The sequence below is a fragment of the Procambarus clarkii genome, chromosome 83 (assembly GCF_040958095.1).
Source record: "Procambarus clarkii isolate CNS0578487 chromosome 83, FALCON_Pclarkii_2.0, whole genome shotgun sequence".
NCBI lineage: Eukaryota > Metazoa > Arthropoda > Malacostraca > Decapoda > Cambaridae > Procambarus > Procambarus clarkii.
The window spans coordinates 3,310,960-3,333,147 of record NC_091232.1 but is presented as its reverse complement, the minus strand read 5'-3'; the positions used below and the strand labels follow the sequence as shown (position 1 = coordinate 3,333,147).

The 22,188-nt window shown below is 48.8% G+C and overlaps 1 protein-coding gene across 6 annotated transcripts in view; it reads right to left on the bottom strand.

The window, feature by feature from the left end:
• Nucleotides 1-22,188, bottom strand: part of Sarm (sterile alpha and armadillo motif) — a 329,198-nt gene that overhangs the window by 256,223 nt on the left and 50,787 nt on the right. The window contains exon 1 of one of the 6 annotated variants that reach the window (XM_045759499.2): nucleotides 14,562-15,569. The exons of 3 other annotated variants lie outside the window; for them this stretch is intronic. In XM_045759499.2, coding sequence (XP_045615455.1) covers nucleotides 14,562-15,134 — 573 coding nt within the window. In that variant the 5' untranslated portion in view covers nucleotides 15,135-15,569. Of the gene's footprint in view, nucleotides 1-14,561; nucleotides 15,570-22,188 lie in introns of those variants that run through there. 2 more of the 6 variants (XM_045759500.2, XM_045759501.2) reach the window with 2 other exon arrangements.

Here is a 22,188-nt window from a genome sequence, read left to right as displayed (position 1 = left end):
CAGAGGAATTGATAGGGTAGATAAAGATGATAGATAGATGATAGATGGTAGATAGATGATAGGGTAGAATTGATAGGGTAGATAAAGTCAGGCTATTTAACACAAGGGGCACACGCACTAGGGAACACAGGTGGAAATTGAGTGCCCAAATGAGCCATAGAGACGTTAGAAAGAGTTTTTTCACTGTCAGAGTAGTAGACAAATGGAATGCATTAGGCAGTGATGTGGTGGAGGCTGACTCCATACACAGCTTCAAGTGTAGATATGATAGAGCCCAGTAGGCTCAGGAACCTGTACACCAGTTGATTGATAGTTGTGAGGCGGGACCAAAGAGCCAGAGCTCAACCCCCGCAAGCACAACTAGGTAACTAGGTAGGTACACACAAAGGAAGCAACCCGAAGCAGCTGTCTAACTTCCAGGTACCTATTTACTGCTAAGTGAACATATACGGCACACATAGACGCGATAAAGCACCTAAATTATTGGGATCGTCTCAAAGCTCTCCAAATGTACTCACTAGAAAGGAGACGAGAGAGATATCGAATAATATACACATGGAAAATACTGGAGGGCCAGGTCCCAAATCTACACAGTAAAATAACAACGTACTGGAGTGAACGATATGGAAGAAAATGCAGAATAGAACCAGTGAAGAGCAGAGGTGCCATAGGCACAATAAGAGAACACTGTATAAACATCAGAAGTCCGCGGTTGTTCAACACCCTCCCAGCGAGCATAAGAAATATTGCCGGAACAACCGTGGACATCTTCAAGAAAAAACTGGATAGTTTTCTTCAAGGAGTGCCGGACCAACCGGGCTGTGGTGGGTATGGGGGCCTACGGGCCGCTCCAAGCAACAGCCTGTTGGACCAAACTCTCACAAGTCAAGCCTGGCCTCGGGCCGGGCTTGGGGAGTAGAAAAACTTCCAGAACCCCATCAAGCAGGTATTGTAAACATTTCCCTCTTTTTCCACCTTATCAACCCCTCTTAAGTATTTTATACGTTTGTATTGTTTCCCCCCATCTCCTTCCTCCTCTCTAACGTTATCAGGTTTAGTTCCTTCAGTCTGTCTTCGTACCTCATCCCTCGCAGCTCTGGGACCAGTCTCGTTGCAAACTTCTTCACCTTTTCGAGCTTCCTTGTGTGTTTTTTTTAAGATAAGGGCTCCAGGATGGGGCGGCATACTCTAAGACTGACCTCACATAGGCGGTAGACAGTGATCTAAAAGCCTCCTTATTCAAGTTTCTGAAGATGTTCTGACCTTTGCCAGCGTAGAGTATGCGGCTGATGTTATTCTATTTATATGAGTCTCTGGAGTTAGGTTTGGTTTTATGTTCACTCCCAGGTCTTATTCTCTAGTCGTTATTAGGAGGTAGTTTCCCTTCATCGTATATTGGCCTTTCGGTCTCCTGGCTCCTGTCCCCATTTCCCCCACCTTGCACTTGTTAGTGTTGAACTCTAGTAGCCATTCCTCGGACCATCTCTGCAACCTGTTCAGAGGTTCACACACACACACCTGTGTGTGTGGGGGGGGAATATTATATATTATATATATATATATATATATATATATATATATATATATATATATATATATATATATATATATATATTCGCTGGTGCACTTCTGCCCCGGTAGTTGCCGTACACTCGCTAATTAATTAAGTGCCAGGTAGAGGAGGTGAGCGTCTGAGGAGAATGATATACTTAACACATCCAAACTCATCTTGAGTTTACCACAAGTACACAAGTACACACAGTTTACCACAAGTACACACAGTTTACCACAAGTACACACAGTTTACCACAAGTACACACAGTTTACCACAAGTACACACAGTTTACCACAAGTACACACAGTTTACCACAAGTACACACAGTTTACCACAAGTACACTCACACAACACACTGACATTGTACGCTAGTTATAAACTGGATATTAATTTTATGGCGCAGTTTTTATAGCGCAAACCATAAATGCATTTATGTGCGCTTTACTGCTGACCTCTGAGTACGTGTCTCTGGCCAGTCATGGCCACTCCTGAGCCAGAAACATGTGACACGGGCCAGTCATGGCCACTCCTGACCCAGAAACACATGACACGGGCCAGTCATGGCCACTCCTGACCCAGAAACACATGACACGGGCCAGTCATGGCCACTCCTGACCCAGAAACACATGACACGGGCCAGTCATGGCCACTCCTGAGCCAGAAACATGTGACACGGGCCAGTCATGGCCACTCCTGACCCAGAAACACATGACACGGGCCAGTCATGGCCACTCCTGAGCCAGAAACATGTGACACGGGCCAGTCATAGCCACTCCTGAGCCAGAAACATGTGACACGGGCCAGTCATGGCCACTCCTGACTCAGAAACATGTGACACGGGCCAGTCATGGCCACTCCTGAGCCAGAAACACATGACACGGGCCAGTCATGGCCACTCCTGGGACAGAAACATGTGACACGGGCCAGTCATGGCCACTCCTGAGCCAGAAACACATGACACGGGCCAGTCATGGCCACTCCTGGGACAGAAACATGTGACACGGGCCAGTCATGGCCACTCCTGGGACAGAAACACATGACACGGGCCAGTCATGGCCACTCCTGGGACAGAAACATGTGACACGGGCCAGTCATGGCCACTTCTGGGACAGAAACACATGACACGGGCCAGTCATGGCCACTCCTGGGACAGAAACACATGACACGGGCCAGTCATGGCCACTCCTGGGACAGAAACATGTGACACGGGCCAGTCATGGCCACTCCTGACCCAGAAACATGTGACACGGGCCAGTCATGGCCACTCCTGACCCAGAAACATGTGACACGGGCCAGTCATGGCCACTCCTGACCCAGAAACATGTGACACGGGCCAGTCATGGCCACTCCTGACCCAGAAACGTGCCAAAGGGACCACTGACGGTAGTAATTACCTACCTATTAGAACCTCCGAAAAGCAAGACTGTATCTCCTAACCTCTCAGTGTTCTATCCTTTTTTCACTCAAATGTATCCACTCAAATGTATGTTTTCACTCAAATGTATTAATATGTATGGAAGCGGGCCCTCCACCTCTTGTGTTCTACAGGGACACCTTAAGCGGCTGCTCAAGGGGGGCACGTCAAGCGCCAGCCATGTTTAGTGCTAAGTAAATATCAAGGACTTGTATGAATAATGTGAAACGATGAACAGTTTCACCAGTCTCTCGAGACCTTATCTTCTCTACCGTCGTTATCATGTGAGCTGGAGGGAGAGAGAGAGAGAGAGAGAGAGAGAGAGAGAGAGAGAGAGAGAGAGAGAGAGAGAGAGAGAGAGAGAGAGAGAGACTGAGAGAGTGAGATAAAGAGGGTGGCCGCCAAGCCTAACCCAGCACCACCTTTCACCCCCTGGGCAAAACTCCCTCCTTCTCTCCCCCCCCTTCCTCCGTGGGGCGACCACCTCCCCCCCTCCCCCTCTTATGGGAGAAACTTACCCTCCCCAATACTCTCCCCTGCCCAGGCGAGCCCCGCCCCCCCTACCCTCCCCACAGAGAAAGCTACAGTCAAATCTCGACTATTATACGAAAGTTTTGCCTTGTATGGTCCGTCTGGGAGGTGTATTGTGCTGGGAGTGGTGGCACGCCCTCTACCACCTCGCCCGCGCCCACTATCACCTCACCCGCGCCCACAACCATCTCACCCGCGCCCACAACCACCTCACCCGCGCCCACAACCACCTCACTCGCGCCCACAACCATCTCACCCGCGCCCACAACCACCTCACTCGCGCCCACAACCACCTCACCCGCGCCCACAACCACCTCACTCGCGCCCACAACCATCTCACTGTAACACCACTCTATTGTAACACCACCCTAAAATGTACCACTATAATGGAACACTAAACTATCCTGAGTAACACTTCCTCATCGGTTGCACTTAATAACACTGTTATGAGCTGACATATGATGGTTACACCGGAACCAAAGGTACACTGCCAATAAGGAAATGCTAACACAAGGATTAAATACGCTGCCACCATCTGCCTTTGACCATTGAAACTATATCAAGCAACGAGGCAAGAAACATTGCTTGACTAGGAGAGTACTTTCTATGACTGTCATTAATTATGAAAATGGTTGTCAGCCACTATATCCAAAAGGCTAAGAGGATTCAACAATTGACAAAGACGGGAAATTTAACGAGTTTATTGAGACCAAAATTATGTCAATCACTACTTATACATGCTACACTAACACTGGCAAAAAGTTAAGAAATTTGGACATGGAACAAAGACTCAGAGATCACACACATTACCTTAAGCTATCTGTCTCTCCCTGGCTGAGATGTTCTTCACAGCCCCGTTCTCGATCCCGGTGTACCGCCCTCTGCCCTTCCTATGTTCCTACAGGCCCTCTATATACAACCCCCCACAGGGGGGAGGGGGAGATCTGCTGTTGCTACCCACCAAAAGTGTACAAACACTCAAGAAATATTTCAAAAAGCTTGTTTGACATTCACCCTACACTCTTCAAGAGAGGAGTTATTAATTACATGTGACTGACCTCTGACCTGGCCAAAAGGGGGAGATCCAGGGATGTTTACACATAAGAATCTGGAGTCTAATTTCCTTGCATGAAATATTACATACTTGAAACTATGCTGACTAAGACTAACCCAGGAATTTTTAATCAATATACAAGATAAACCGGAGGTCATCTGGGCTGACCTCTTGGAGAAGGCTTCCCTGACAACCATCTCACCCGCGCCCACAACCACCTCATCCGCGCCCACAACAAGTCATCCTTCACTATCATTCCCAAACCTGGCCTTTCACGATCTGTTTCCCCACCTGGCCTACTGCATTATCTTTTACTATATATATATATATATATATATATATATATATATATATATATATATAAAACCTTGCCTTCTAAGGTTCGAGCCTTTCACAGGGGGTGTGAGTTCTTTGTATGATATTATATATATATATATTATATATATATATATATATATATATATATATATATATATATATATATATATATATATACAACTTTAGAACACTTTCCCACCAGGAGACTCGAACCCTAGCCAGCACAGAAGCCTTCCAGCAACTGGCATAACAGGTACGCCTTAACCCTCTTCACCACAGAGGGTTAAGGCGTACCTGTTATGCCAGTTGCTGGAAGGCTTCTGTGCTGGCTAGGGTTCGAGTCTCCTGGTGGGAAAGTGTTCTAAAGTTGTATACTTCACTCTCGTGTTTAGGAGAGTTGTGCCTTATATATATATATATATATATATATATATATATTACTCTCCCCCGCTAATTAAGAGATGATTAACAAATGTATGACAATTAACGAGAAGGTTAACGAGCCTATGGATGTCCACTACCGGTGAGTATTCGCTATAGTGTCCTATAATATGAAAACTAAATAATAAGGCAATTCCGAAGTCCAGTATACAGTGAACGGTGAATATAATTATCCGAGGACTTAAAGGGTGGATAATTAACAAGGGTGAGAGGTGCCAAGGCACTATCACAAGCGGTGTGTCAAATGACCACGACTCTATCTGTACATTAGTAACTACCTGAAGCTGGATGGCACTTTGCCCTACCCTAACATGGCACTGGATGCCACTGTGCCCTACCTTAACAAGGCACTGGATGCCACTGTGCCCTACCCTAACATGGCACTGGATGCCACTGTGCCCTACCCTAACATGGCACTGGATGCCACTGTGCCCTACCCTAACATGGCACTGGATGCCACTGTGCCACATGTGTACATGGCACTGTGACACACACAATGGCAGTGAGCCACACCTGTATACAGCACTGACACACACACATACACATGGCACTATGCATCACCTGTACATATCACTGGACGTCGCCAGTGGCACCTCCACATGGCACCAGATGGCACTGCCCCATTTACTAATGTCAGCTTCAGGGTTTGACAACTGGCGGTCTCAAATCACCCCATTAATTTACTCTCTGTTTATTGGTTGAGTTTGTGATGGTGGCTCAGACCTGTACACCTTATACCAACCATACATGATGTTGGAAATGTTTTACTAACCACACATGATGTTGGAAATGTTTTATCAACCACACATGATGTTGGAAATGTTTTATCAACCACACATGATGTTGGAAATGTTTTATCAACCACACATGATGTTGGAAATGTTTTATCAACCACACATGATGTTGGAAATGTTTTATCAACCACACATGATGTTGGAAATGTTTTATCAACCACACATGATGTTGGAAATGTTTTATCAACCACACATGATGTTGGAAATGTTTTATCAACCACACATGATGTTGGAAATGTTTTATCAACCACACATGATGTTGGAAATGTTTTATCAACCACACATGATGTTGGAAATGTTTTATCAACCACACATGATGTTGGAAATGTTTTATCAACCACACATGATGTTGGAAATGTTTTATCAACCACACATGATGTTGGAAATGTTTTATCAACCACACATGATGTTGGAAATGTTTTATCAACCACACATGATGTTGGAAATGTTTTATCAACCACACATGATGTTGGAAATGTTTTATCAACCACACATGATGTTGGAAATGTTTTATCAACCACACATGATGTTGGAAATGTTTTATCAACCACACATGATGCTGGAAATGTTTTATCAACCACACATGATGTTGGAAATGTTTTATCAACCACACATGATGTTGGAAATGTTTTATCAACCACACATGATGTTGGAAATGTTTTATCAACCACACATGATGTTGGAAATGTTTTATCAACCACACATGATGTTGGAAATGTTTTATCAACCACACATGATGTTGGAAATGTTTTATCAACCACACATGATGTTGGAAATGTTTTATCAACCACACATGATGTTGGAAAAGTAGTTTCACCCTGGGCTCACAACCTCCAATAGATTACATCCTGATGTTACAGATGTTAATTGGTGAGAAAGGCAATAATGATTTTTTTTTTATCTATTGCGCTTCGCTATGTTTTATGGTAATTTAATAATGACCTCATTAACTTGTCGAAGGTAATTTGAGAAATGATCCATCACAACTAGATTTCCACACACACACACACACACACACACACACACACACACACACACACACACACACACACACACACACAAAGAGGACCAAAAGGTCCTCTTTGTTGGACCAAAGAGCCAGAGCTCAACCCCCGCAAGCACAATTAGGTGAGTACACACGCACACACACACACACGCACACACCTGCCGGTACGCCATATGTGGCCATTCTCCCCGGCATAAATGAGAGAGCCATCTATGGAGTGAATTATGCAATCTGGGAAGATATCGGCCAGGCTCTCAGAGGTAATGAGTGGCCTCATGATTGTTGCATCTCATGGTAATGAGGTGGATTGGAGGGGGGGGGGGAGAAGGGATGGAGTTACCGAGAGTAATGAACTTTTTGGCAATGCATGGTAAACCTCGGATCAATAACTGGTCAACACACACACACACACACACACACACACACACACACACACACACACACACACACACACACACACACACACACTCACACACACACACACACTCACACACAAACCTGTTGATTGACAGTTGAGAGGCGGGACCAAAGAGCCAGAGCTCAACCCCCTCAAGCACAACTAGGTGAGTACAATTAGGTGAGTACACACACACACACACACACACACACACACACACACACACACACACACACACACACACACACACACACACATCAAGACGGATGAAGATAGGCAGAGACTACAGGATGACCTGGATAAACTGGAGGAATGGTCTAGAAAATGGCTGCTGAAGTTCAACTCTGGAAAGTGTAAGGTGATGAAATTAGGCGAAGGGAGCAGGAGGCTGAACACAAGGTATCATCTGGGAGGGGAAATCCTGCAAGAATCAAATAGAGAGAAGGATCTGGGGGTTGATATCACACCGAACCTGTCCCCAGAGGCCCACATCAAAAGAATATCATCAGCGGCATATGCTAGACTGGCCAACATAAGAACTGCCTTCAGAAACTTGTGTAAGGAATCTTTCAGAACCCTGTATACCACTTATGTAAGACCAATCCTGGAGTATGCAGCTCCAGCCTGGAGTCCATACCTAGTTAAACACAAGACAAAGTTAGAGAAGATTCAGCGGTATGCCACCAGGCTCGTCCCGGAACTGAGAGGATTGAGCTACGAGGAAAGGCTAAAGGAGCTGAACCTCACATCCCTGGAAAACAGAAGAGTAAGGGGAGACATGATAACCACCTACAAAATTCTCAGGGGAATTGACAGGGTGGACAAAGACAAACTCTTCAGCACGGGTGGGACACGAACAAGGGGACACAGGTGGAAACTTAGTACCCAGATGAGCCACAGAGACGTTAGAAAGAATTTTTTCAGTGTCAGAGTAGTTAATAAATGGAATGCACTAGGAAGTGATGTGGTGGAGGCTGACTCCATACACAGTTTCAAATGTAGGTATGATAGAGCCCAGTAGGCTCAGGAATCTGTACACCAGTTGATTGACAGTTGAGAGGCGGGACCAAAGAGCCAAAGCTCAACCCCCGCAAGCACAATTAGGTGAGTACAATTAGGTGAGTACACACGCACGCACACACGCACGCACGCACACACACACACACACATGGAAACTCGTAGGGCTTGAAAATAATGCTGTCCAAGATAAATATATGCAGGAATGGTGGTTAAAGTCAAGAGAAGTATCTGTGGATAGAACACTCTCCATGCAGGACCTCTGTGGGTGCTACCATCCCTCTCTCTCTCTCTCTCTCTCTCTCTCTCTCTCTGGCCCTCACCACAACATTCAATTACAATCTCTACAACATCTGCTTTATACACCTGTATTTATGCTTGCTCTTGAACTACCTTCGTTCGTTCCCAAGCCTCTCTACACCCGCCTGCACCCTCTATAACAACCTTGTTCCCACCCTCACGCTCCTTGCCACAAACTACCGTGTCCTCAACCTACCATTGTCGCTACCAAGCGACCGGGTGTCCCCAGGAGCCGTGTGGTCTCACAGCCTCAGACGAGAGTCCCTGTAAAAAGTCATCACTAGGAAGAGAAGGACCTCCGCTGCATCCCGTCCGTCGCCTCCAAGTCCATAGCTCACCGCATTTGCATTTCAAGAAGTAGCGCAGGCCAGATAGCGCGAGGCCAGAGAGCGCAGGGCCAGATAGGGCGGCAGCGCGGGGCCAGATAGGGCGGCAGCGCGGGGCCAGATAGGGCGGCAGCGCGGGGGCCAGATAGGGCGGCAGCGCGGGGCCAGATAGGGCGGCAGCGCGGGGGCCAGATAGGGCGGCAGCGCGGGGCCAGATAGGACAGCAGCGCGTGGGGCCAGATAGGGCGGCAGCGCGAGGACAGATAGGGCGGCAGCACGAGGCCAGATAGGGCGGCAGCGCGAGGCCAGATAGGGCGGCAGCGCGGGGCCAGATAGGGCGGCAGCGCGGGGCCAGATAGGGCGGCAGCGCGCGGGGCCACCACATTTCGGCCACTCTGTTAGGTGACCAGCAAATATGTCCGCATTTAAAGCGCCGGACGACAGATGGTATGACTGGAATGTCATTACCAGAGTTCTAACAGCTGGCGCGTTACCGCCCCTCAAAAGTCTCCTGGGTTCGACCCCCCGTGTGATAACGAGCCACATTTAAAGGTCGGCCAGACGCATTCAACATTTAACATACTGAGCACAACAATTTGATCTTGGTATATGTCTGAGGTATATTGATCCAGCCTCAGGTGTTGTTGACCCGCACGTCACCAAGGCCTCAGCTGCACTCCACGTCACCAGGGCTTCAGCTGCACCCCACGTCACCAGGGCCTCAGCTGCACCCCACGTCACCAGGGCCTCAGCTGCACCCCACGTCACCAGGGCCTCAGCTGCACCCCACGTCACCAGGGCCTCAGCTGCACCCCACGTCACCAGGGCCTCAGCTGCACCCCACGTCACCAGGGCCTCACCAATACCCAACAAATGAGTGAAATCTACCTGACTCACTTGGTCTGTTCTAGTGACTCTCGCCCCATGAATGGGTAGCCTCGTAAACACTATTCCGGTCACTGCACTGTGAGTTGGCAACCTGCCCTTGCTCATCGCCCTAGTACACACACACACTGCCCTTGCTCATCGCCCTAGTACACACACACACTGCCCCTGCTCATCGCCCTAGTACACACACACACACTGCCCTTGCTCATCGCCCTAGTACACACACACACTGCCCTTGCTCATCGCCCTAGTACACACACACACTGCCCTTGCTCATCGCCCTAGTACACACACACACTGCCCTTGCTCATCGCCCTAGTACACACACACACTGCCCTTGCTCATCGCCCTAGTACACACACACACTGCCCTTGCTCATCGCCCTAGTACACACACACACTGCCCTTGCTCATCGCCCTAGTACACACACACACTGCCCTTGCTCATCGCCCTAGTACACACACACACTGCCCCTGCTCATCGCCCTAGTACACACACACACTGCCCTTGCTCATCGCCCTAGTACACACACACACTGCCCTTGCTCATCGCCCTAGTACACACACACACTGCCCCTGCTCATCGCCCTAGTATACACACACTGCCTTTGCTCATCGCCCTAGTACACACACACTGCCTTTGCTCATCGCAATAGTACACACACACATTGCCTTTGCTCATCCCCCTAGTACACACAAATTGCCCTTGCTCATCCCCCTAGTACACACAAATTGCCCTTGCTCATCCCCCTAGTACACACACAAAGCGAGTACTGAGCAGTACTCAAGACGGAAGAGCAGAAGTGACTTGAAGAGTACAACCATTATGATGGGATCTCTGATTTTGAAAGTTCTCGTAATCCATCCTATCATTTTTCTGGCTGACGCAATATTTGCTTGGTTATGCTCCCTAAACGTTAGGTCGTCAGACATCATTATTCCCAAATCCTTTACATGTTGTTTTCCTACAATGTGCAGATTTATATTACAAATATAAATTGTGCCATAGGCACAATCAGAGAACACTGTATAAACATCAGAGGTCCGCGGTTGTTCAACGTCCTCTCAGCAAGCATAAGAAATATTGCCGGAACAACCGTGGACATTTTCAAGAGGAAAGTAGATTAATTCCTCCAAGGAGTGCCGGACCAACCGGGCTGTGGTGGGTATGTGGGCCTGCGGGCCGCTCCAAGCAACAGCCTAGTGGACCAAACTCTCACAAGTCAAGCCTGGCCTCGGGCCGGGCTTGGGGAGTAGAAGAACTCCCAGAACCCCATCAACCAGGTATCAACCAGGTAAATAGTATTACAAACACTATTTGTGTTTTGTACCCTGTATTATGTTTAAGGTCCTCATTTTTACCGTACCTGAGTACCTGGAATTTATCACTGTTAAACATCATATTATTTTCTGCTGCCCAGTCGAAAACTTTGTTAATATCTGCTTGTAGTTTATCAATGTCTTCAGACGAGGTAATTTTCATGCTGATTTTTGTATCATCTACAAAGGATGACACGAACGAGGATGTTTCCTCATGCAGTGAACACAGAACTCTGCATTTTCTTGACAATAAGAAGAGTGATCCCAAAGTGGCGCGAGGCTCCAAACTGCCTAATTTGTGTTCAACATGGCGGGCTCTTCTACCACCTTGTGGCCTACAATGTCACTCTTCTCTTCCCACTAATATTGGTGTGTCTCTTCAAGTTGTTTAGGGAGGGAGGGTTATACCACCTGTACACCATTACTCAATGTTCTACACATGTGAGCATGTTGGCTGTCTTACACATGACAACGGCTCCCTGCCTGCCAGCACCTGTGTGTTATATATGTGCCTCGGGGCGCATATGTTGCTTGTTCTCTGCCTAATGTTGCATAATGTCATCTCATCATAAAGGTTTATCAGCCACGTAAAGATGACCATCATTATATTTACCGCCACACCCCGTCTCATCTCTCTTTTGGTGCTAGACAGTCTTGTTCTTCACCCGTGGTGATGGGTGGTGGTGATGGGTGGTGGTGATGGGTGGTGGTGATGGGTGGTGGTGATGGGTGGTGGTGATGGGTGGTGGTGATGGGTGGTGGTGATGGGTGGTGGTGATGGGTGGTGGTGATGGGTGGTGGTGATGGGTGGTGGTGATGGGTGGTGGTGATGGGTGGTGGTGATGGGTGGTGGTGATGGGTGGTGGTGATGGGTGGTGGTGATGGGTGGTGGTGATGGGTGGTGATGATGGGCGGTGGTGATGGGCGGTGGTGATGGGTGGTGGTGATGGGTGATGGGCGGTGGTGATGGGTGATGGGCGGTGGTGATGGGTGGTGGTGGTGGTGATGGGTGATGGTGATGGGCGGTGGTGATGGGTGGTGGTGATGGGCGGTGGTGATGGGTGATGGGCGGTGGTGATGGGTGGTGGTGGTGGTGGTGGGCGGTGGTGGTGGGCGGTGGTGATGGGCGGTGGTGGTGGGCGGCGGTGATGGGTGGTGGTGATAGGGGGCACTGCGACCATTTCGTTTCGGGTTAGGCCAAACAGTTGTATTATTTACGGAGAGGAGCTTACAGAGAAATGGGGGTGTGGTCAAGCCTTTAATGCCAGCCCTCACTAACCTGGCACTATTACAACCCCTGGCACTATCCACCACAACCCTGGCACTATTCACCACAACCTTGGCACTATCCACCACAACCCTGGCACTATCCACCACAACCCTGGCACTATTCACCACAACCCTGGCACTATCCACCACAACCCTGGCACTATCCATCACAACCCTGGCACAATCCACCACAACCCTGGCACTATCCACCACAACCCTGGCACTATCCAACACAACCCTGGCACTATCCAACACAACCCTGGCACTATCCAACACAACCCTGGCACTATCCACCACACCCCTGGCACTATCCACCACAACCCTGGCACTATCCACCACACCCCTGGCACTATCCACCACACCCCTGGCACTATCCACCACAACCCTGGCACTGCTCTTCATAAGCCCAGTTCTGCCCTCAGTAAGAATCTACGAAAAACTGGTTTTCCAACCGACAAACCAAGTACCGTTCTACCCCCCCCCCCCCCCACCACCCTTGGGCTGGATGGTAGAGCGACGGTCTCGCTTCATGCAGGTCGGCGTTCAATCCCCGACCGTCCAAGTGGTTGGGCACCATTCCTTCATCCCCCGTCCCATCCCAAATCCTTATCCTGATCCCATCCCAGTGCTATATATTCGTAATGGCTTGGAGCTTTCCCCTAATAACTCCCTCCCTCCCCCCCACACACACTACAACATTGGCACTGTTACAACTGAAGCAGTTGTGAAACAATCTGTACATCAGTTGATTGACAAAGTTATAAGCAGACAACATATCTTGACAGAGAGGACACAGATGAACCGGTGGGATGTACGGCAGTTCCTGTAAGGTGTGCCCGCGGTAGATACGTGGTAGATAAGGGGTAGATAAGTGGTAGACAGGTAGAATGACCTGGACGTGAAGGTGGTCGGGACTAACCCCCCATTTATAATTATAAAACTAGTTTATGACAAAGCATTAAAAGGTTGGATGTACGGTAGTTGCTCGAAGGATGGGCCCAGGAGCTAGACCTCTCCCTACATACACACTCAAATACATAAATAAACAGAAGCACACAAACACTAAAGTACAACTCCTTGCATTCTTCAGCCATTTATTTTTTTCATACTGAACTTCAAAAAGTTTAAAAGTTTTGCACTTTAGAAATAACACACAAGGCGGGACAAAATCCTCAACACTAGCTGTACACCCTAACCTGCCCGAGGCCTAAAAAGCAAAAAGCCTAGGCCTAATATACGCCATTATCGGCCTAATTTAGAACACACATGTCTAGGGAAGGTTAGGTTTGCTTGTCGTCGTCTTTCTCGTGCGCTCGATAGGGTCACGAAAGTGGAACAAAACGTGGAACATTTTGGGTGTAACAGTCCATATCTGTACGTTCGACCAGTAGTTGGTACACCTACCATCATTTGTGGATGATAGGCTGTAGTATTTACTACAACCTCATGTGTACTAAATCAGTAGTGAGGTTTACAGTTGGCAGACGAGGAGTCACAATAACGTGGCTGAAATATGTTGACCAGACCACACACTAGGAAGTGAAGGGACGACGACGTTTCGATCCGTCCTGGACCATTCTCAAGTCGATTGTGACTTGACTTAAGAATGGTCCAGGACGGACCGAAACGTCGTCGTCCCTTCACTTTCCAGTGTGTGGTCTGGACAACAAGGTTACAGTAGTAAGGTTACAATAGAAGTGTTTGTCAAATGTAAAACAACTAACTTGCACTAAAGCGTAATTATAATTGCTCCAAGTCATTTAGTAGCACTAACTACATGCGACAAGCGCCGGGTGAGTGATGTGGGACCCGATGTGTAGAGTAGACAAGGACACATGACTAGGCCTAACACAGCCTACTTGTGGACACTAGTATCTAGAGACAGTAGACAGGTAAGCCACACAGGTGAGGACACATTTAGGGTGTACTAACCCAGGTGGCGTGGCTCTTATATACCTTAGGCAGTGTGGTGTAGCACCCCAGGGGAGGGGGCGTCTCTGGGGCCCTATGGGGGGAGGAGGGCTGGGAGACACACGCCCCACGGTAACTCCCATCACGCCCACCCACGCCCGTGGGCGGCCAGGTGAGGGGCATGCCACTGCCTTCAGAGTCCGGTGTCTTGGTGGTGACCCAGCGGGAGTGGTAGTCGTCGGGCTCCTGCACCCAGAAGCCCTTACTGTGGGGCGCCCTGGGGCTGGCCGACGACCCGCGCTGACACCCGCTGTTGCTGTAGCCGTTACTGACGAGGCTGGGCACGCTGCTGTTGCTGCTGCGGCGGCGCTGACGGAGGTTGTTGGTTATGTTGGCGTTGGCCAGGTTGCTGGTGGAGCCCCCGCCTGCGTTCTCTCTCACCCAGCCTCCGCTTGGGTCACGTGACCAACCCTTCTTTCTCTCTTCCATATCTCTTGCCCAGTTCTTGTTGTTCAACCCTCCGGTGCTACTGCTAATATCCCCACCATTCCCTTCCCCGCCTCCCCTAGTCCTGCCGCTCCAGTGGGGAAACATCCCCGCACATCACACACACGCCACAAACTTATAAACAAACTGCCTTTTCCGTTTGTTTGCGCGCACAACACTCTTCATGACCCCCGCGGCGCACTGGTCGCAGCGCCCACAGCCTGGACCACAGGTTCACCCGTTTATCAGGCGGTGCGGGTGAGTGTGTAGCGCAGAGCTGAGGCAGACATCCTCAGGAGCTGGTGAGGTCTGGCTCCACGCTCTCACACACTTCACTACTGACCAACCACTTTATTTTCCCCCCACTGACAGAACACAAGTTCCCCTGCAGTGCGGGCTACTGATGGTGTTTCATCATCACAACAGCGAGCGGGGCGACGGTGCGGGGAGAGGCGGTGAGGGCGTGCACGGGGGAGAGTGTGCCACCAGCAGGCCAAGTTCCTCACAACAGGTGAAACTGGGCCCTCCCGACCCTCCGCCGCCAACAACCAAACTCAACTGGGGTGGCTGCGGCCGCCTGGCAGACCCTCACACCCTGCCAACTCCCTCTCCCTAAACCTCTCACGCTCCCTCCTCCCGACACCTCACCTCACCACCACACCTCACTTCTCGCCAACCATCACCAGTACCACGACTTATCACACAGGAACAAGTATCCCGGCAATGAGCAGCAGGTTCCCGTGGGTATGTAATTGTGTGGGTAGCGACGTGTGGCAGGCCGGAGGAGCCCTGAGGAATGATCCCCGCGAGGCGGCTCAAGGGTAACTCAAGGAAACCCCCCTCGTCCACTTACCACTGTCGCACCCTCGTCATCACCGCACCTTTCTCAACTATCCGCACGCACAACTCACCGCTCTACTAGAATGGTATCGAACATTCCCGCAACTTTCTACGTCACATCTTACATGTAGAAAATAACCTCAACCCCCGTTTTCTGTTGGAGGATACAAATGCCGACTATATGAAGCGATATACATTTATGAAATAATTTCCTAACCTTGATATACTTTTCAATGGAGTTGTTAAACTAACAGACTGAAGCTAAGAGGCTGAGAACGGTATAGGGTTATTATTACAATATAATTTTAAAATAACAGTTGGTGCGAAGCGTTGCGTATATCTCAATATCACTCACATGTTAACCTACTAAATAATGTCACAATTGGGTTATTTGTGTAATGCAAATGTGGCCAGGTGCGTCATGCAGTGAGTTGCCGCCATCATGTGCGTGACGCTTGTTTGCGTCACGCAACAAACAAATCAACAGCCAATTTTTGTTCATGCATGGACGCCGCCGAATTGTACACTTCGACGATTCTGTACAATTCAAGAAAACAGGTTCGGCCAACACGTTTAATTCAATAGAGCCAGAGCCTCTGACAATAGAGCCAGACCTCTAACAATAGAGCCAGAGCCTCTAACAATAGAGCCAGAGCCTCTAACAATAGAGCCTCGGCTCCGGCGCTAACTCTTCGCCACGACCTGCTGCATCAGCTTAAACGGCAAAGCTCATCATTCCGCTCAGCTTCATGACAATAGGTCCAAGGCCACCTGTCCAACCCATCTCTCCCAAGCCAGTGGAAGAAGAGTCGCGTGCTTGTGTCAATATCCCCCCCCCAGCTCACTATATTGTCCCTGCTACACGTGACACTTATCTCTGAACAGGTATATCTATATCTAACGGATGTCTATCACTTTTGCCCGGTTACATATATCGCTACGAGTTATCCATCTCGAATTGGTATCTGTGACTAATAGTTATCTAAGATAACTGTTAGAGTTATGCTAAGAGATAGGATACTGTCTCCTGACCCAGTTATGTCCTAATAGTTTCTTTATAAACATACAGGTTGAACGAAAACGTGTTCTCTTTTCCAGTTTCTAATGTGAGTCTTTAGGAGTGACTTGTTTAAACACAATTGATACGATATCCTGGGACAGTAACGACAAGTGCACGATAACTACCATTGATGTGATATATCATCTCGCTAGGCCCATTATTGCCCCATTATATATTCTACTTCGGTTAATGTGTACTTTAGAATGATCAAATGAATATTCGGTTATTCTGGCTCGCCCGGACCTCTCTCTCTACCACGACTTTTTTCAATGTGGCGACGGAAGTGGGCTAACCGTGACTCTCCCACTACTCTTCCCTCCTCTCCCACTGCTCTCTCCTCCTCTCCCACTGCTCTCTCCTCCTCTCTCACTACTCTCTCCTCCTCTCCCGCAGCTCTCCCCTCCTCTCCCACTGCTCTCCCCTCCTCTCCCACTACTCTCTCCTCCTCTCCCACTGCTCTCTCCTCCTCTCCCACTACTCTCTCCTCCTCTCCCACTGCTCTCCCCTCCTCTCCCACTGCTCTCCCCTCCTATTCCCCGAGACCCAGGGGGTACTGTCACCCGCCCCCCTGCTGTCTGTGTCGCCACCCCCCTGCTGTCTGTGTCGCCACCCCCCTGCTGTCTGTGTCGCCACACCCTACTGTCTGTGTTTGTTTATGCCACCTCAAACCTTATTAAAATAACTGGGATAACAATTCTGATAAGCTCGTGTACAAACTTGATAAAGTAATCTAATATGTTACACAGTGAGTTCAAAGAGTGTTTGCCATCATATGAGGTCTATAGGAATAACAGGTAATGGTAGAGGTTCATCACTTGCTGTGTCTGGACAGTAACTGGATGTGTGACCGGGAGAACGATATGCTTAACCACAAACTTCCATGTCCGGTAATATATACCACCAACCCGTTCTCGCACTTTCGTATAGTCAATATTGACTTATTAAATACGTGCATATGTGACATACTAAACATACTAGTTTACCTTGAAAAGCTTCATAGAAAACACCGACCTTACCTAACCTTCTTAGTATGTTAAGATAAGCATCTTATTGCTTCGTAATTACAATTATTACTTAACCTATACCTATAATAGGTATCTCTTACTTCATATTCAAAAATAGATAACAGCAAAATCGATTTGTGTCATCTTTTCGTGGACGATATCAAAATCAGCACGAAAATGGCTTCGGGATAGGAGACTGAAGAATCACTTGAACTGGTCGGTAGAGAGACGATCTTGTTTCTTGCAGGGTCGACGTTCAATCCCCGAGAATCCAATAGGTTGGGCAGCGTTCCTTCCCTCCGTCTTCATAGAGTACTTCCTTGTCCCACATATCTTCCACAAGGGCTATAGTCATTTTGGTTTAGCGCTTTCTCCTGATAATTACCTTACTTTACACTAAAAAGTCAAATAACAAGTCCTCTTGTGGGCAACACTAAGCAACTTGTTCAACGGTGGCAAATTGCAAATTCTTTGTTATGGAAATACCGAAAAACTTAAATTGGCTGGAGAACGCAATAAATCACTCTATCACACCCTTACCTAACCCACTCTTCCGAGGACCGTCTTTTTCATAAGTTGGTGCAGGTCGGCGTTCGATCCCCGACGGTGAAAATGGTTGGGCAACCTTTCTTCCCACCGTCCCATCCCATATCCTTATCCAGACCCCTTCCCAGTGCTATATAGTCGTAATGGCTTTGGCGCTTCCCTCTGATAATTCCATTCCATTCCTTACCTTGAGGTTACCTTGAGGTGCTTCCGGGGCTTAGCGTCCCCGCGGCCCGGTCGTCGACCAGGCCTCCTGGTTGCCGGACTGATCAACCAGGCTGTTGGACGCGGCTGCTCCATAAGTTGGGCCCCTGTACCCCCCCCTCCAAGAGTGACCTGCTTGACACAGTCTCCAGACACTCTTAAAGTGACCTTAGATGACCCAGACTGGCACCACCTTATCACCTGTTGATATTCAGCGAACGTACCAGCTTGGGCAGCGGTGCCTTCTCGCTCCGTACCTTAACTGACCATGGGTATGCCAGGAAATGTAGATGTTTATCTCGCAGAATGTTTGGTAATATGTTTATTGTTTGTGAAGTGTGTCTATGTATGTATTAACACGATGTACTGAACGGGGTGAGAATAGCTTGAGCTACCTCATCCCTTTGTGTGTATTTTACCTCAATAAACTTATTTCAATTTCAATGGGAATGCCAACATATGCATCGGTGGTGTAGAGCAACTGGTCTTAATACATGTAAGAAATATCATTGTCAAATAAACGTATAAGGACAGAGTTGACAAAGTCAACATTGTACAGTAACTAATGATGGCAGAACAAAATATCCATTTATTAAAATTATGTATTTAATGACACAAAAGTTTATAAGAGACTGTGTGTGTGTGTCAATGTGTATTTAATATTTGTATCTGCAAAATCGAGCTATTAGCTCTTGTACCCCGCCTTTCTAAACAATTTATTTGTCCTCTATTATGTCTACTGCATATATTTCTCTCTAAGACACACACACACACACACACACACACACACACACACACACACACACACACACACACACACACACACATACACACACACACACACACACACACACACACACACACACACACATACATTCCCAGGAAGCAGCCCGTAGCAGCTGTCTAGCTCCCAGGTACCTATTTACAGGGGCACCAGGGTTAGATGAACAGGGGCACCAGGGTGAGAGAAATAATGCCCAATTGTTTCTGCTTCGGCCGGGGATCGAACCCGGCCCCTTAGGTGTCCACTCAGCCACGAGGCCCCTTGTGTGTGTGTGTGTGTGTGTGTGTGTGTGTGTGTGTGTGTGTGTGTGTGTGTGTGTCATCTGCACCTCTCAATATCATTTTCACTTCCTACTTGGTACCTGCTTGATGGGGTTCTGGGAGTTCTTCTACTCCCCAAAGACAAACCTTATAGTATGGTGTCACAAACCTTATAGTGTGGTGTCACAAACCTTATAGTGTGGTGTCACAAACCTTATAGTGTGGTGTCACAAACCTTATAGTGTGGTGTCACAAACCTTATAGTGTGGTGTCACAAACCTTATAGTGTGGTGTCACAAACCTTATAGTGTGGTGTCACAAACCTTATAGTGTGGTGTCACAAACCTTATAGTGTGGTGTCACAAACCTTATAGTGTCATCTGCAGCGCGGTTTGCAATATAGTCATCAACGTCACTATTGTAGATGACACAATGGCCGACCCCAATACGGAACCTTGCGCTACCCAACACAACACATTTCACCAGTCAAATTAATTTCCATTAACCACCATCCATGGTAGTATTTTACCATGTTATTCCACGTGCTTGTAATGTCGTGACCAGTCTTGTATGTCTTATCAATAGCTGTAGTCCATGTCTACTACATCTCCTGCAAGTCCTTTGTCTGAAGAGCTGGTTACCGTTTCCTAAAATGTGAGCAGGTTCGTAAGGCAGGATTTATTGTTAACAATGCTGCGTTGATTTGACTACATCATCCCATGGTAAGATGATGAATTATCCGTATGCAGACGAGGAGTCACAATAACGTGGCTGAAAAATGTTGACCAAACCCCACACTAGAAAGTGAAGAGACGACGACGTTTCGGTCCGTCCTGGATCATCATCAAGTCGATTTTGACTTGAGAATGTCACAATCGACTTGAAAATGATCCAGGACGGACCGAAACGTCGTCGTCTCTTCGCTTTCTAGTGTGTGGCCTGGTCAACGTGAATTATCCCCCCCACCGCCCTCCCTTCCCGCCTTAGAATTCTCTCCATAAGCGTGAAGATATGCGAGGCAAGGCTGAGCGGACGAAGTTTTCAGTTTTTATTTTAAGGTGACATTCGTATATTTTGAATCTAGGGGAACTATCTCTTAGTTCAGAGATTTTGTGAAAAGGGGTTCCAAGGGTAGACAGTTCATGTGCCAGTTGTTTAACGATTTTGCATTGAATTCCGTCAACGCCCTTAGGGGGCTTTTGAAGCTTTTGAGTGTTCCAAATAAAGTTCTCTCCTACTGTGCGAGCGTGTGCTTCCGTGTGCGTCCGTGTGCGTCCGTGTGCGTGCGTGTGCATGCTAATGTGCATGTGTGAGTGAGCATCATAGTCCGTCCAAGAGGGGGACACAGAGGGCCAGACAGGCACCAGGTGCCCCAGTTACAAGTTCTTCCACCCATAATGGTGGACGCGACCCATCTTGGTCTAGTCATTACTTACATGGTCATTGCCTCCTCCCGCCTCCCAGACTCACCTCTCACTTCATTACCTATCATTTCTCACCACCCCATCTCTCTCACCTAGACGGTAAAGTGGTGGTTGAGGGCCCTGGGCTGGTGGTGGTTGGGGCCCTGGTCTGGTGGTGGTTGAGGGTCCTGGTCTGGTGGTGGTTGAGGGGCCCTGGTCTGGTGGTGGTTGAGGGTCCTGGTCTGGTGGTGGTTGAGGGCCCTGGTCTGGTGGTGGTTGATGCCCTGGTCTGGTGGTGGTTGAGGCCCTGGTCTGGTGGTGGTTGAGGCCCTGGTCTGGTGGTGGTTGAGGGTCCTGGTCTGGTGGTGGTTGATGCCCTGGTCTGGTGGTGGTTGAGGGTCCTGGTCTGGTGGTGGTTGAGGCCCTGGTCTGGTGGTGGTTGATGCCCTGGTCTGGTGGTGGTTGAGGCCCTGGTCTGGTGGTGGTTGAGGCCCTGGTCTGGTGGTGGTTGAGGGTCCTGGTCTGGTGGTGGTTGATGCCCTGGTCTGGTGGTGGTTGAGGGTCCTGGTCTGGTGGTGGTTGAGGCCCTGGTCTGGTGGTGGTTGATGCCCTGGTCTGGTGGTGGTTGAGGCCCTGGTCTGGTGGTGGTTGAGGCCCTGGTCTGGTGGTGGTTGAGGCCCTGGTCTGGTGGTGGTTGAGGGTCCTGGTCTGGTGGTGGTTGATGCCCTGGTCTGGTGGTGGTTGAGGCCCTGGTCTGGTGGTGGTTGAGGCCCTGGTCTGGTGGTGGTTGAGGCCCTGGTCTGGTGGTGGTTGAGGCCCTGGTCTGGTGGTGGTTGAGGGTCCTGGTCTGGTGGTGGTTGATGCCCTGGTCTGGTGGTGGTTGATGCCCAGGTCTGGTGATGGTTGAGGCCCTGGTCTGGTGGTGGTTGATGCCCTGGTCTGGTGGTGGTTGAGGGTCCTGGTCTGGTGGTGGTTGAGGCCCTGGTCTGGTGGTGGTTGATGCCCTGGTCTGGTGGTGGTTGAGGGTCCTGGTCTGGTGGTGGTTGATGCCCTGGTCTGGT